Here is a 16,598-nt window from a genome sequence, read left to right as displayed (position 1 = left end):
TAGCCATGACCTTACTGTCCCAACAGTCTCCTTTGGAGCACTCTTTCTGGATGAATGCCACATTCCTAATCCCCCGGTCTCTTGGCAAAATAGCCGTTTGCAATTATAGCACTCATTTGGGCGAATATTCAAAAATTTCACAGTGGAGTGCCTTTCAAATTCTGGGGCTGAAGCTATTGTACAATAATTGATGTCTATCTGTCTTGCCAATAAATTCTAGAACATGGAAAGTAGTGTGTCATGATGGAAAGAAATCAGAGGCAAAGGAAGTGGGTTCAAATCCTAGCTAGGTCATTTACTACCTTTAAGAATGAGAGTGTCATTTCACATCCCTGGATCTCAGTTTTGAGGGGATTGGACAAGATGACCTTGAATGTCCTTTCTATGTCTAAACCTGTAAACCTATTATCATTATTAGATCCCTTGTATAATGTAGGATGAACCCAAAGTTTAGTAAAACATGTGCTGGGGGTTATGTTTCCAAAGATGTTGATGGAAAAACCACCCACAATCCCAGTCAGCCAAATTCTAGACCCTCTTTACTTCACACCTAAGTTATTCTCCTACTTAAAATCCTTCGGTGGCATTTCACCTAAGTACCTTTACCTGACTTTCAAGGTGTTCTGTGATTCTGCTTATCCAACCTAATGTTGAACCACTATTCAATAGCACACCTTTATGGCTACAGCAAGGTCAATCTTCTTGCTGTCCCATGAACTCTCAATATTCATTAATGACTGCATTCTTTCACTCAGATTATTCCCCCTACCCTGAAATGCTTCAATTTCCCTTCTAACTATACAAATCCTTCCCATCCTTAATGACCCACTTTGAATCTTTCTTAAAAACCATAAATGAGACTTATGGAATGCTTTGTTTCACTACAGATAAGTGGTGAAGAAATGGATTTTAGCTGCTTGAAAGGAAAAACTTCCCTACAATTAGACCTATGCGCATGGCTAACAAAGTCTCTATGTAGCACAAAATACTAAGGGAATTTGATTTTTGGATTTATTTTTTCTCTAAGGACCATGTGAGTTGTAGTAGTAGTGAGCCCCTGCCTATAGCCATGACCTGCCTTTATTATCCAAGGGGATGATCCTAGTGGAGACACAGAGCTCTGTAGTTGCTGCTACTAGAGCTACAATCCATGACTTCTCAGAAGCTAAAGCTATTAACGTCTGACAAAAGAAAGTTCTTGACACCAGTGTCCTTGTCACTGTCAACTGGTTCAACATAAGCAACTGATTTATTTTAATTGAAATGACATTAAAGATTTGTTTGTATATTGACTTTGTGTCCCTTTGATATTCCAGCCAAACTGAATTACCTGACATCTCAACCAATATGCCTTACCATCTGCCCTGTCTCTGAGACACCTTAACATGAGGCTTTATTACCATTGGCCTTGACTGCTTCCTAAGGACAACCAGGCACTGCTATCTGCTCTACTACTGTATCCTCCAGACTACTGCGCCTTGACAGCTTCCCTGACTTTGCATTCCAAGGTGCGTCTTTCTATTCATCCTGAAGTTGAACTTGTCTCTATAGTCTATCCCCCTGTTTGCATGTAAGCTCTAAGAGAAAGGAGACTAGCTTGCTTTCTGTTTGTATCCATAGAAGCTAACACAGAGCTTGGGATATAGTCATTTCTTCCTTCTTTCCCTCCTTCCTTCCCTACTTCTTTCCTCCTTCTCTCCCTCCCTCCTTTCCTTCCTTCCTTCCTTTTATCCACCGCAACAAATCTGTGAGAACAAGCATTTATGTACTTACTTACATACCTACTATGTGGTAGGCACCATGCTGAGTGCTTTTTACAAATACCATTTCACTTGTTCCTCAGAACAACCCTGGGAGGCAGGTGTTATTATGACCCCCATTTTGCAAATGAGGAAACTGAGGCAGGCAGTGTCTGAGGCCAGATTTGAACTTAGGACTTTCTGACTCCAAGCTCAGCACTCTCTTCTGTACCACCTAGCTACAAGTATTGCTATTATTATAAGGGATTGAGAAATTGAATCTTTGAGAGGTAAAGTAACTGAGACCCGGCTAATAAATGGCATACACAGGATTCACTTCTAAGTTTGTGGTGCCTGTACTCTCTCCACTGTATCAATGGTTTCTCAACTTCAGGTCTTCCATAACCACTCCAGGCCTCACTGATGTTTCTCTCCTCTCAACTCCTACAGCACATCATTTTTTTTTACCAGTTATTCATCCTTACATTGGCATAGGTATTTCTTCCATCAGTGAAAATCATGATACCTCTATGCCTTAAGAGATGGTCTTTGAGAGTGTCTGTGGCTGAAAAGTCCATCACTCTATAGCCAACTTCTATGACCTTAGTTAAATTCATGCAATATTGACAGCCATCTGGGGTGAGTATGCATCTGTCAAAGGACCATCTTTGAAGCCTTTCCAGCTTGGTAGGAACAGCATAGCTTGCATTGCCCTAAATTTGCCTTCAGGATCTCAGGATCACCTCCAGGCCACGATAATATACTAAAGTAGGGCATTAGTGGACATGCTTTGTCACTGTGTTCATGGGCAACAAATACACATTAGCTGTCTGGTTGACTGATTAATTTTATCATAACTACACATGTTCTTGTTCAACTCTCTTGTGGCTAACAGCTTGTATTTGGGAGCTACTTGGCTAGTGTTGTAAGCATAATTAAGCTAACTAGCTAGTAGGATGCCCAAATCCACGATTATAGTCTCATTAGAGTCATATTCAATTAACCAATCAATTGATCGACATTTTAAGCCAACTGAAGTACAAAATGTTTCAAAAATGACAGGAATGATCTCACAGTCAGGACATTTTAAAAGGCAAGACATTCAAGAGTAATGGCAGTCTCAAAAAAAACTGAAATTCTGACAATTCTTTAAAGGGGGTGGGAATCTAAAAATAAAATAATAAGGCTACACAATACAGAAGAGGTGGAATGTTGCATTTGAGAAACCACAAATTAACCAATTTGGCTGGATGCATTCCACACAACAAGCATTTCTTAAACTCTTCCTATGTCCTAGGGATTGAGTAGGCACTAAGGATACAAAGTAAAAACTGAAGGCATTCTGGGCAATGTGTATACAGATATTTAACTATGGCATAATTTGGAGAAGGACAAAGTATCTAATAGTAACAGAACTGATGATGATCCCAAGACTAAATTCCAAAAATAGAGGTATAACCTGTACAAAGGGAGATCGTATTTGGAATGTTGGTGAAGAAACACCGTAGAAGCTTCTGGGAAATGAAAAATATCTGCTCTCAGGGCATTGTTGGGACAGGGGAGGATATGGTTTAAAGCATTGCTGGGATAAGGGAGCCTTTTACTCCACCTTGCTTCAACTCTTTCCACTCTCAAGTGCCATCTCTGAGGTCCTACTCAGTGTTTGCCAAGGATGCTATTCTACCTCCAATTTTCAACCCATTTGGGACTTCTTCTCTCGCCATCCAGTGACCCAAGTTCTTTCCTCCAGAGAGCCCTCTCCACCCCCACCTTCCAAGGTCCTGAAGGAAAACATAATAGCAATGCAGTTCTTGCAGTTAAAGGTCATGACTCAATAGAAAAAAAATATTCTAGGTACCCCATATTTATCTCTCTGACCTATTTCCCCACATCCCTTTCGCCTTTGTTTCCCCAAACAGGTTTATAGCTTTCAATGACCTTTTATTCAGTTGTACAGAAGTGTCCCAACATCTCAATATTATTTTCCAGAGGTCTTGACCAAGTTAGCAATTCTATTTAAAATCTTGAGGTGGTGATCCACTGAAGATGCCATCAAAATTGTGATAATCTCTCATGGGGTTAGCCTGTTAATGTCTGAAATGGTATCTAGGTATGGAAAGTGATAAAGCAGGACTTCTGATTTCTTGTCCCCAGTGTTCATCAGGGGATTCCAGAGTTCCATCATAGTCTGCTATGCCTCTGCAACGAACTTCCCCACATCTTTCTCACAAGAACATAGTTCCTTTTTTAGTACATAGGTTTCCTGCTTCAACCCCCCTGACCCCTGCCAGGAGCCAGGTGTTCTGCTTCCTACCAGGGGATAGTGTAAATATAGTTTAACTTATTTTAGAATGAAAAAAATATCTCTACACTCATGGACAACATGGAGAGATATTTCTTGATGCTGGTACAGTTGGGTCCAGATATAAAGTGTGGTCACGAATTACTTGATGTCAACATGAACAAAGGTTTTGAGTCCCCTAGGAATCTTTCTTTGACAAGGTATTTTTAAATATTTTAGCCATGATTTTCTAAGGGTAAGGTTTGTTCCCACCAGAACTAATTTAATTACAATGTACTAAGTTTTAAAATACTCATAAAGAATTAAACTTTCAACATCTGAACAAGGTGCTTTAGACTTTGTGATCTCTTTGTGAGTTAAAAACTCTTTAACAGGTCAAAAATGGCACAATAACTTGTTCTAAGGGGCAGTTAAGGGGCACAGGAAAGAGAGTGCCATCCCTACAGTTAGAAAGACTCATCTTCCCAAGTTGAAATCTGGCCTCAGGCTTTAATAGCTGTGTGACCCTAGACAAGTCATTTAACCCTCTATGCCTCAGGTCCTCATCTATAAAATGAGTTTCAGAAGGAAATGGAAAACCACTGCAGTATCTTTGCCAAGAAAACCTCAAATAGGGTCACAAAGAGTTGCACTGGAATGAAAAATGACTGACAACCTGTTCCTAAAAAAAAAGGTAAGCCCTGATGATATTAAATGGTACCTGGAGCATTTAAAGTTTAGGAACTGAATGTGGAAATAGAGACTTGTACCTGCAACAGAAGGCAATGTAAGTGAGGGGAGTAAGCACAAAGATAGTGTTATACTACCCCTCCCATTGACCTTACTGTCAGAGAGATTGGACAATACATTCAACATGAAGACACTTAAGACAAACATACAAACAGAAAGATAGCTATCCATGCAGCATCAAGGAGAATAACATCTTACAGAAATGAGAAATGACAGCCATGAACTCAAGAAAGAACACTCAAAAATCAGGAGCTGTGAGTTTACCATTTGGCCTATACACGTTTCCTCACTACCATTATACTTTGAGTTTGAACCAACTTTCCCCAGAAACCATTTTGTGTGCAAGGAGAGGTTATTGGGGTTAGGGGGGATTTTTTGTAATTATTCTTTTTTTTCTATTTTTGCAGGCAAAGAAAAACAAAGTTTATTCAAGATTTGCCATAATGGGTAGAGTCTTAAGAAATCTCATCATTTGTGACACTCATTTTCACAAGTAGGCTAGATTCAATCTACTGAGCTAGATTGAATCCGAGCCATAATTATTCTTATCTTCTCAATACCATTCTAAAACCTAATTGAGTCTTCTGACTTATAAGCAATGAGGAGCAAACTGGAGGGAGCTCATAAGCAACAGAGCTAGGAAACCAAGTTTTTGGGGGTTACTTCTCAAACTTGGAGGGTAGTAATGATATTAGTCACCCCTTTTGGACTTAGCGTGTCAATGCTAGTGGGAGCTGAAAAAGTAACCCCAGAAGATGTTTTACACTTTGATAAAGAAACAGATTTTATCTTTGTCAAATTTGAAGGGAATAAATGAAGAAAACAGGGTTAACATATCTGGTGACAAAAATATATTGATATACCAGAATGTTGGGCTGAATCTAAGAAGATTAATTCCAACAGATAAATCTAAAGTCAGACATAGGTTTAAAAGTGGGTATAAAATGGTAGAAAACCAAGATTGATATGGTTAGTTTTGTTTTGTTTTTTTCTGGAAAATATCCAAGGAATAATCAACCATTAATGATGTTTGGTAACATGAAACAGCATGTCATCCATAATTAAGGAGGCGATACTCCCGTTGTTCTCTTCCCTAATGGATCACATTTCAAGTATTATGTTCATTTAGTGTGCCACATTTTAGGAAAAATATTAGTAAGCTAAAATGGGTAAAGAAGAGGGCAGATAATGTTGGAGGTTATTCCTCGATGTTGCACTGTTTAAGGATCAATTAAAGGAATTAAGAATATTTAGCCTAAAGGAGCTAAAGCTTAAAGAAAAACGATAGCTGTTTTCAAGTTCTAGAAGGTCTGTCAAATGGAAAAGAAATTAAATTTGTTTTTCCTGAACTCCAGAGGGTAGAACTAAGGGTAATGGTGGAAGGCACTAAGAAAAAGATATTAATTTGATGTAAAGAAAAAATTCCTAACTTATAGCTATTAAAAAGGATGGACTGCTTGAGGAGGGCAGTTAGCTCCTCATCACTGGTGGTCATCCTGAAAAAACAGTGGATGACACTTTTTGGTTATGTTATAGATTTAATCCCTAAACAAGAATGTATTTTATTAGATTAGATAGTCCCAAAGATCACTTTCAGTTGTGAAACTGTGATTATCTAATGTAGACTGTTTGGAGGATGTCACCGTGTTCTGTAACAGATTTTGGCTCTGAGCTTCTTGATGGACTCATGACTAAGAAAGAAATTAAACAAATTTGGTAAAAGAAAAAAGATTCACTGAGTGACAGACAATTTTAAGTGAGGTCAGGTTGCTAGGTTCAGATTAGTTTCATATTAGGAAAGTTTACAAATATTATACTGAAATCACTAGAAGTAAATTTTTAAATCTCTAAAAAAATGAGAGATGCCAGAAGCTCAGATAAAAATAAATATTCTTTCAGCTATAAAAGAAGAAAGAAATGTAAATTTTCAGAGTTATAATGAACAATGATTACAGGTAAAGAATAAAATAATAACTAAAATCAAGCCTTGATAAATAATTTCATTTCCTTTTTTGATGATGTTATTAGATTTGCAGAACAAGGGGAAATCATTTATATAGAGCGTTGATTTTAGAAAAGAGTTTTGACAAACAGAATTATTGAATGTTTGCTGATGAAATGGAAGAAAAAGATTAAGATCAGTGATTGGATGTAGAATTGTTTCTGGTTAAACAACCTTGAAAGTCAGTGTGATACAATGGCTAGACAACTAACGTTGGAACAGAAAAACCTGGCTTCAAGTCCTATTTCTGACAGATACTGGCTGTGGTCCTAGGCAACTCACTTAACCCCTCAGGTCTCTAGGCCAGTAATGTCAAAATCACATCAAACCTAGGGGCTGTTAAACCATGTATACAGATGGGGGCCATGTATTGACTGAGGAAATCACATATAAGCATTATCAATGTTCTGTTGTATTTTTATGTATTTTGTTAAATATTTCCCAATTAAATTTTAATCTGGTTTTGGCTATATTCAGAGGTACTGCAGGCCAGGTGTTAGACAACTTATACAACTCTGAAAGTACAAGTTTATGAGAAAGTGAAGACTACCATTTGCAGAGGGAGTTTTTTCCCCAAGGAATCCCTAAAATCAATGAAATCACAGACTCATGCCTTATCCTTAACCATAATAACCATGGCCAGTGTATGATGATTAATCACCAGTGTTAACTTGGAAAGAAGTCTCTAGTGGTCTAGGGAATTGAAGCTTGTATTTTGTAACCTGGTCTACTAAATATTTTCATCAACAACTTTAATGAAGACATAAAAGGAAAGCTCATAAAACTTGTAAATGGTAACACAATGGAAGGGATAGTGATCTGGTCTTTCTGAATCAAATTCAGAAAATTTTGACACATTTTTTAAAAGGTACAAAAATAAAAATAAAATGCAATAGGAAAAATGTAAAGTCATGATTGAGACTAGATAGCCAGCCAGCCAGCCAGTCAGCCAGACAGACAGGTAATAGATATGGCATTTATTAATCACTTATGTGCCAGACACTGTTAAAAATATTAAACTCAATCATTGAGACAGTCTAAAAGTTAACTCAAATAGTAATATTAGTAACAATAATAGGAGTTTTAGACTTTAGAATAGAGTTGTAATTCAGTTCTTAATGATCATCTGTCTCCTTCTACCCCAAAGAAAGTCTGGGCAGACCTAGGAACAGCAACTTTATAACTAATTACTAATCAGAAGTAAATGAGTGCAAATTTAACTGGAAGTTTTTGAATTGTCTTTGTTCTGCAATATTTTGTAGAGCATGAAAATGTGGATGCATGGAGCAATGTAGATTAAAAAAAAGATCTTAATTGTGTAGTTTAATGATGATTTATATATGCTTATAATACCTTCTCCACACTGAAATTTCAATAATAAACATTGGTATCTTTCAAAATATGGAATTAATGATTTTCTTAAGTCTATATGCTTATAAATGTGTTAATAAATGCAAAGTACCACATCGTTTCATATTTTTATATATGTTATACACACACACATATATGTGTGTGTGTGTATATATATATATGTATATATATATATATATATGTAAAATCAGAAGGGGGAAGGGCATAAGCATTTATATAACAATACTACACGCTATACACTGTGTTAAGTGCTTTACAAATATTGTTTCATCTGATTCTCACAACAATCCTGCAAGGCAGTGCTATTATTAGCCCCATTTTACAGTTGAAGAACCTCAATCAGACAGAGGGCTAAGTGACTTGCCCACAGTCACACAGCTAGTAAGTGTCTGAGGCCAATTTTGAACTCAGCTGTATTTAACTCCCACTGAGCTCAGAGCTCTATCAACTACAACACTTAGCTGCCTGTAACAAGGAGATTATATATAAAATGTGCATATATACACATATATGTATGTGTGACAAATAAATTACTTGACCCTCCCCCATATATGTGTATGTGTATTTAGGCATTTAGTTTATACTTTTAACTTGCCCAGTGAAATGAAAATGGAAGAGCAAATGGTAGAATGGGGGTGAATGTAAAGATGAAGCTAAAAAGGCAAACAGCAGGGAGGGATTGAAAGAGATGAAGATAGGAGTGATTTAAAAAATATCTGAGCACCTGCTTTGCCTGGAAAGTTAATTTGAAAGATATGTTAAAAGCGCTTGAGGCAGGTGGCACTAACTCAGATTGCCTGGGCAATGTGCATTCAATCTTCTAACACACTATGAAAACACAAACCAGGGAAATCTACTAAAAGTCACAGAGAATGAGTGATAATGTTGGCGGGATCCAGATGACTTTATTTTTCCATGGTTAATAATATGTCCTAGATTCAAAATACTGTATCTTACATGTAGGAATAGAACATGATTTTAAAAAGAAAATAAAGTTAAATTATTTATTTACGATAGTCTTTCTCATTAGAAAATGTGTTCATTAAACAATAATTTTAAATCCACAATAAGTACTGCAGAATAGTATATTACATGTGTAAATAAAGAGATTAATACAAATTCTCAATTATGATGAGGTATTTTTCTTCACTAGTGCTAGTACCCTATTTATAAAACACATAGGTCAATTAAACTTCATAAAAATCCTAGATTGATTAATAAAAATCATTTTAGCTGGGGAAAATGCTGCAATTTAGCTTAAATGTCACAAAAAGAAACAAAGACTATTTGGCAGGGGGAAAATTAGGACTGAATAAATAATGATGAAAACAAAACATATGGTAGCAGGACTAAAAATAATATTCCCTCCTCTATTCACCATGTCTTTTACCTGGTGATAATATAAACATTAATTATAATCTTACAGTATGGGATCGAGGAGACTCTCTTATTATAGTTGTGTTACAAATGAATATGCCAAACTTAGAGAAGTTACAGTTTGTTGATTATGGCCTGTGCTTTCAGATGACTAAGGTATTTCAGGTAAAGAGGCAATCCTGTAAGAAACTGAGTCCTGGGAAAGGGGAAAGTTCCTTTATAGGTAAAAGACAGTACATGTGAGGTGGGGTGGAAGAATGTAGCCACCAGAGCAGGAGCAGAGAGAAAGAACTGAAGGGAAGGGGAAGACACAATTGATAGGTGCATATCTCAAAGTAACAAATCCAGTTTGCAGCATCATTAGAATTGCAAAGAACCTCAGAAGTCATCTAGTTCAACCCATAAATGAATAGGAATCACTTTTCTAACATCTCAAATAAGTAGTCCCACAGCATCTACCTACAGATAAACTCAGACCTAGGAAAGACATTAATTTAGAAAGGCCAAGGTCATCTCCTGCATCCTGGCCCATTACCAGGCCATCTTGACTTTTGTCTTGCCACTGGACTCAGAAGGAAAGAGTGAGGCTGATAGCTGGGTGCAGGTCTTAAATACAATTACTCCCTCAATCCAATTCACTTGCAAGTCATTCCTGATGTCATGGTCTTCTTTGAAAATGAAGGATGAGCAACAATACCACCTGAAGATCTATAGCAAAGGAGAACCCATTGGTTCTAAAGGGACCTCATTCCATTTTTTGGATAGGTCTAATTCTTAGGAATTTGACCTCCTTCCATGAGGTTAAAAGCCTGCCTCTTTGCACATTTCACTCCTTGTTCCTAGTTCTGCCTGACAGGGATAAACCAGATAAATCTGATCCCTCTTCTACCTCAAAATATCTCCCCACTTGCACACAACTCAAATATTTTCTTCTGCATGAAGAATAGTCAGTTTCCTCAATAGAATCTCATAGGGCATGGTATAGAGTCTCCTCATCATCCTGGTCACCCTCCTTTAGAAACATTCCAATTTGTCAAAGTTGAATGTGCAATGCATAATGGAACACAATACTCTGCTTTTACCAGGGCAAAGTGTCTTGGCATTATCATCTCCCTTAATAGACGCTAAGCTTTTCTTAATAGAAACTAAGATAGCCTTAAGTCAACTAGGCCTAATGAACTGAAACCTGGCCTTGGAGCCAGGAAGATTAGAGTTCAAGGCCTGCCCCTGACATATACCAACTGTGTGACATTGTTCAAGTCAATTAATATTTCGATGTCTTATCTATTTCTCTAAGAATATAAACTGCAAAATGGATAGGGGGAATTTCCTTATCAGAAAGTTCACTTTGTCAGTGAAAACACAGATCCAGGTCCTATCATTAAACTATAACGATGCTCAATAAAATATGATACTGAAAAGGTAAACTACTATTATCTGAAAAAGGAAGGCCCAAAGGCAGAGGTTCTAATCTCTAATCCAAAGGGCTTCTGTGTTAGATTTTTCATTTGTAAGATGTTGCTTACAGTTGTTCACAGTTGTTGGAGTTGCTCAGAGAACTCACTGTAGCAATATTTACAAAAAAAGTTGAAGAATACAGATTCAATCCAAAGAATGATGTTTTGGCTGCCAGATACAAAAAATAAGAGTTTAATTGATTTTCATGGACTTGTCTTATTTACAGTATTTTTTCCTGACTCCTGCAGTGGAAGACGACTCGTGAAATTGCTGTTAAGGAAGAAGGGTAAATGATTGTCCCCGCTTCGATCTGTGCTGCAGAAAGCTTTCAGACATTAAAATTAAAGCATCCAGATTGGGACTGCTAAGGACAGTCCCATAATTTAAATGCTAGAAAAACATCATAATGACAGTATTTACTCTGACATTTAGGACTTAAATGAGCAGTTCCCATTGTCACTGTGAGCTCTTCTACTTATTCTACTCATTAAAAAAGAGGCTGAATTACCACAGAACTTGTTTCTGCATAAAAGAAGGAAGTTGAAAACTTATTGCTTTTATAGATCTCTCTTTGAAAGAATATTTATGCTGTGCAAGTTTTTAAAAGTTATGGCATAGAGGGTTTGTTTTTATTTTAATGCTAATTTGTTATATTTTACACCAGGGCCAACCCTCCATGATGACACTATTGAGGGCCACTAACATGATATGTTTTAAGAAGCAGAACAAGGCCCCACCTTTCCCAAAATATCTTTCCCACTAGGCTACTATTTCATTGTCCTCCCTCCCTCATTTACATAAAATCCCCACCACTAATTTCAGAAAGGTACACTAGACAACACATGAGGGAAGTAGATGGTCCTGAATGGTCCTGAAGACCATTGTTAAAATGCACTTTTGCCACCTATGAGGGCAAAGGAAGGCTAAATATCAATTATTCCAGCTCTTCCCTATTGAGGGATTAACGCACAATAGTTTATTAGACTAAACTGTCATACTGAAAGGTATAAGGAACCTATCACAGAAGGGAAGAGATAAGACTGGTCATTTTCACTTGTTGCTTCTTTTAGACTGCTCTGACTTACCAATTATATCATTTTACCCACAAATCAAAAACTTTTACAGCTTCCTATCATCAATAAACTCTAATTAAACATCTATTTTAATCACTGTGGATAAAGAAAGCCAGAATGTACATTAATGAAAAAACTAACTAGTGTTATGATATATATGTGTGTATGTGCATATACATGTATACATGGATATAGACAGATCTTTTTTTTTTTGCTTTCAGTAACTTTTGTGGAATTTAAATGTATATTTTGAGATAGTTTCGATGACATAGGAAGATCAACATGTTCAACTAAAAATGTTTATTTTTATTAATCTTTTGGATTTATCAAAATTATTTTAAGAATAAAGAATCTAATGACAGAATAGAGGAAGATCAAGAATTGAATTTGATCCGTCAATTGCGTAAAAACAATTTTATAAAAATACAAAACGTATACATATATCTAAGTGATTCTATAGATCCCCTATTCTCAACTGTGCAGTTTTCAATTTTACATTCTTAATTTTCTGTTTCTTCATTGTTAGAAAACAAAATAAGCATCTTACCACCATTGGTAGTCTCTTTAAGATGCCAAATCCCAATAACAGAATGGCCAGACATAGAATGCTAAATGATCTCTGCCTGTTCTAGAATCTAGTTCAATCACAGGATCATAGAGATAGAGCTCTGAGGATCCAAAAAAGGCATCAAGTTTCACCCCCACATTTTATAGATGAGGAAACTGAGGCCCAAAGTTATGAAATGCTGGCTTATGGTTACACAGCTAGTTAAGCATCTGAGGAAGAATTTGAACTCAGATCCTTCTAACTCCATGTCCGTTATTCTATCCAGTATGCCATGTAATAAATATACCAAGAATTTTCAAATGTTTTCATAGACCCTCTCTGGTAAAGTACTGGAAGTAGGATAAATTTCCTTTTTCAAATATTGTATCTTTTAAAAAATCAGGTAATTCTTTCCAAACCCATACCACATTAAATAAAATATTAATCAGGTAGACATTAAACATAATTTAGTTCTTCAAGTCTCCAGAATCAATCCTATTATTATTGGTAATATATCATTTTCTAAACAAAATTATTTTTTTCATCCCAATAATAAATACATATATGTGTGCATCTGTGCAGCATTTTTAGCTAGCCAATATAAAATGTAATGGAAGAATAGAGAGTGCCATGAATCAAACAGACAATGGTAACTATTTGAGAATACTTGGAACTGTCAATCAACTGCCTCAAATAGTCCATGCCTAATTCCAGAATTCCCAATCAGTTTATGGTGTGACCAATATTTGGTACTTAAGAAAAACACTGTGACAAAATCTCCCCAACACATTACACACCTTAAAACATCTGACAAATAAATTTTCCCTTAAAAGGAGAAAGTGAACAAATCTTCATTAAACTTGGATGTGGTCTACTATTTAGAAACCCCAAACTCAGAAGATAAATTTGATTTGAGTTGTTTCAAGTAATCACTTATGATCATATTCTTCATGTGCAAAATTAAACTGGAATTACTAAAAAAATGAGTACCATTATGAATGAGAAATTTTGTAAAAATACATATACTAGTTACTTAAATTAATTGAAACAAAGTGAACTCTACATTACCATACAATCATTGGTCAATTTGTGCTTTCTGACTATTGCAGAATCTCTTTAAAGAAACTGACTTAATTTGACCAAATTTGTCAGAATGCTAAAGGTTATGAAGATGCACAGATGAGCTATATTTTGTGGCAAAAGTCCAATGAGATTTCAACTTAAGCTCTCCCCCTGGGAATGCTGTCATTTTTAACATAATTCAAAATTCTGGGCCGAGATTCTGAGCAATCAATCATATGTATGATGAGGTGCTAAAAACCTAGAGTTTCATCTACGGTTTGGTCTTAAACCAAAATGGCAGATGAAAGTTTTAAAATTAGCACATCTACTAGCATTTTGGATAGCTTTTAAAGAAACAAAAATGTGTGAATAGTTGGTTAAGATGTATTTGCATTGTTTGGCAACTATAGCCAGAGAAATATTTGTATAAAATATAGCAATCCAATATCTTAAACAGGAAACATTAAAATGTTTGTAATAAGAAGCATCTTTCAAAAAAATTTGAAGATGGTTGGTAGAAATATTAAGTAGTAACTGAATGAAATGACCTGTTTCAACTCAACTACTTGGTCATCTGCCTGTTCCACAATAATTTTTGAAGAATTTGACTTATTTTCATTGAGACTATGTGAAGGGGTCTCAAGACACACCAGTTAATTTTCTCAGCCTATAAAACTATAAGTATTGAATAACTACCACATTCTAAGTACCATGGGGGCACAGAGACAGATAGATATAGGATTTATGGAATTGTTGGAGAGAAAATAACAAACACATGGCAATTGAAGAATAATGGAGTTTTTAGCTGAGAGAGACAGTGACTCACGTTTTTCTATCTTGGAATAGATTTATATACGATAAAACTCTTCAAATGGACATATCATCTAGGTTTTCATCAGATGGGATCTTTTATTCAAAAATTATTGGATAGTTTGGTTATTCATTTGTGTTCCCACTATAAGTAATTTGTGAATCTGAAATATCAAACTCCATGAATTATTTAAATTATCAAAAGATAATAATAGAAGATAGTATTAAGCTACAAAAAAACTTTGTAGATGATGAAGTACAATACAGACCATTATAAACTCACCTGGATATAGCTGTTTTGTGGGGGCACTGATCTGTGCTTGCTTTGTAACTTTATAAGCAGTATCTGAACCTTTTGAATCCCTCCTGTTTGTGCAGAATCCTGCTGTTTTTGATATTCCCTCTGGTGAATTATGAAAGTCTAATGCTTTTAGTACATCAACTGGGGTAGCTGGAAAAAAAGAGAAAAGATTATTGGCTTTGATAATCTGACATAAGAAAATGCAGGTTTTAAATATAATGGGTGGTTCAATATTATAATCAAAAGGGACAAGTAACAATCATGCATCATTTCGCATAGTTGTCTGACATTTTAGGGCATGATCCTTACATAGACGAATTATGCAAATAAACACAAAGGAACTAAAATCTAGGGAAAAATAATGAAAAGCAATATAGTGCTGTTAACACAAACCATAAATAAATAAGTTTTTAAGGAGACTGGGAATTCATAAAATTAAGAGAAATAGTCTAAGAGAATTTATTAATTATTCACATAACCCTTACTAATTCTGAGTAATGATATTATTGGAGATATGTTGTAAACTTATATTAATCATTTCCCTGTTAACATCTAATTTATGCACCACCCAACTATTTAAGGTATTACCAAACACTGAAATTAGAATATTTATTTTTTTCCTAAAAACAAACATTGTTTCAATAAACTCCTATTCAAATATGCTATCATAGTATGGAGGTGACCCTGGATTCTTAAAAGCTGTGCCAGTTAAGCACAAGCTTTCATATCTGCTATCATGCTGAAAAGGCTTGACTATAGAGATAGTGAAAATGTCTGTTTTCCTAGTGCTCGCCTAGCTAAACAGAGAAGGGCTTGTTACCACTAGGCCAACCACTTGGCAATAAATTCCTTGTCCATGGCAACCCATGAAACTAAGAAAAATGCAAAATGGCCATCAGTCCTGAGGAGCCCCTTTATGTTTCTGAAAAGAAGGTGACAGAAGGGCATAAAGGAGGCAGGGGGTGCTAAGAATTACAGTTCATAAGATGCTAATAAATATTAACTCATTTGTTAGTATTGTAAATGAGAGGTCCTTATTTAGAGACCAACTGGTGACTATCTTAGTGAAGGGACCAAATCTTATTGATCTTATATATTGACCATGAATGAAAACAGGAAGAAAATAAACATAGCTGTTAAACAGAAGCATGACTTCCAGATACTTCTTAGAGAGGCAAATGCAGGAAGAGTTGACAGAATTGCTTTTCCAAAGACAATAAGAAACATCATTTCATGGGACATTTGGGCATTATGGTTAGGAGCAGCATTTACAGAAACTACCATGAAAAGAACTGGAGTTTATGAGCTCATATGTTATAGATGACGAGGTAGAGAAAGTCTATGGAAATCTGGATAAGACGCTCTAAAATAAATCAGATTTCAATGAAGAACCAAGAATAGGGAAAGGATAAAAATATATTGGGAAATTATATTCAAAAATAAGATATGACAGTATCCAAAGGCATTTAGGATGACTTAAAGGGTCATCTCTATAACAACCTTAAAGAAATGGGTCAGGAGGTACTAGACATGATAAACTCCTCCCCCAATTTAACTCATTTTAGTGTACAGAAAAAGACTGGGTACTGAAGTGGGGAGTCATCAATATTAGCTGCCATTGTTCAAATATTTCATCATTATGTAGAGGTGGACATGACCCTGGTTCAAACACTTTCACCAAGACATAGAGCTTCTTGAAGACTCTACCAGTAGAGCACAATTATTGCTACTGACACCAGGTTGTTCGTGGATCAGAATCAATGTTCAAGAAAAAGAAAGAATTTTAAAAAAATGAAAAAAGAAAAACATTTAGGTAGAAGACATTGT

The 16,598-nt window shown here is 35.7% G+C and overlaps 1 protein-coding gene across 3 annotated transcripts in view; it reads right to left on the bottom strand.

The window, feature by feature from the left end:
* Positions 1 to 16,598, bottom strand: part of COL11A1 (collagen type XI alpha 1 chain) — a 280,750-nt gene that overhangs the window by 239,140 nt on the left and 25,012 nt on the right. For all 3 annotated transcript variants that reach the window (XM_036766931.1, XM_036766932.1, XM_036766933.1), the window contains exon 2: positions 14,754 to 14,921. In XM_036766931.1, the coding sequence (XP_036622826.1) occupies positions 14,754 to 14,921 (168 nt within the window). The remainder of the gene's footprint in view (positions 1 to 14,753; positions 14,922 to 16,598) is intronic.

The sequence above is a fragment of the Trichosurus vulpecula genome, chromosome 7 (assembly GCF_011100635.1).
Source record: "Trichosurus vulpecula isolate mTriVul1 chromosome 7, mTriVul1.pri, whole genome shotgun sequence".
NCBI classification, from domain to species: domain Eukaryota; kingdom Metazoa; phylum Chordata; class Mammalia; order Diprotodontia; family Phalangeridae; genus Trichosurus; species Trichosurus vulpecula.
Note: the sequence above shows the minus strand (reverse complement) of the source record. Positions and strands in the feature narration are given on the sequence as shown.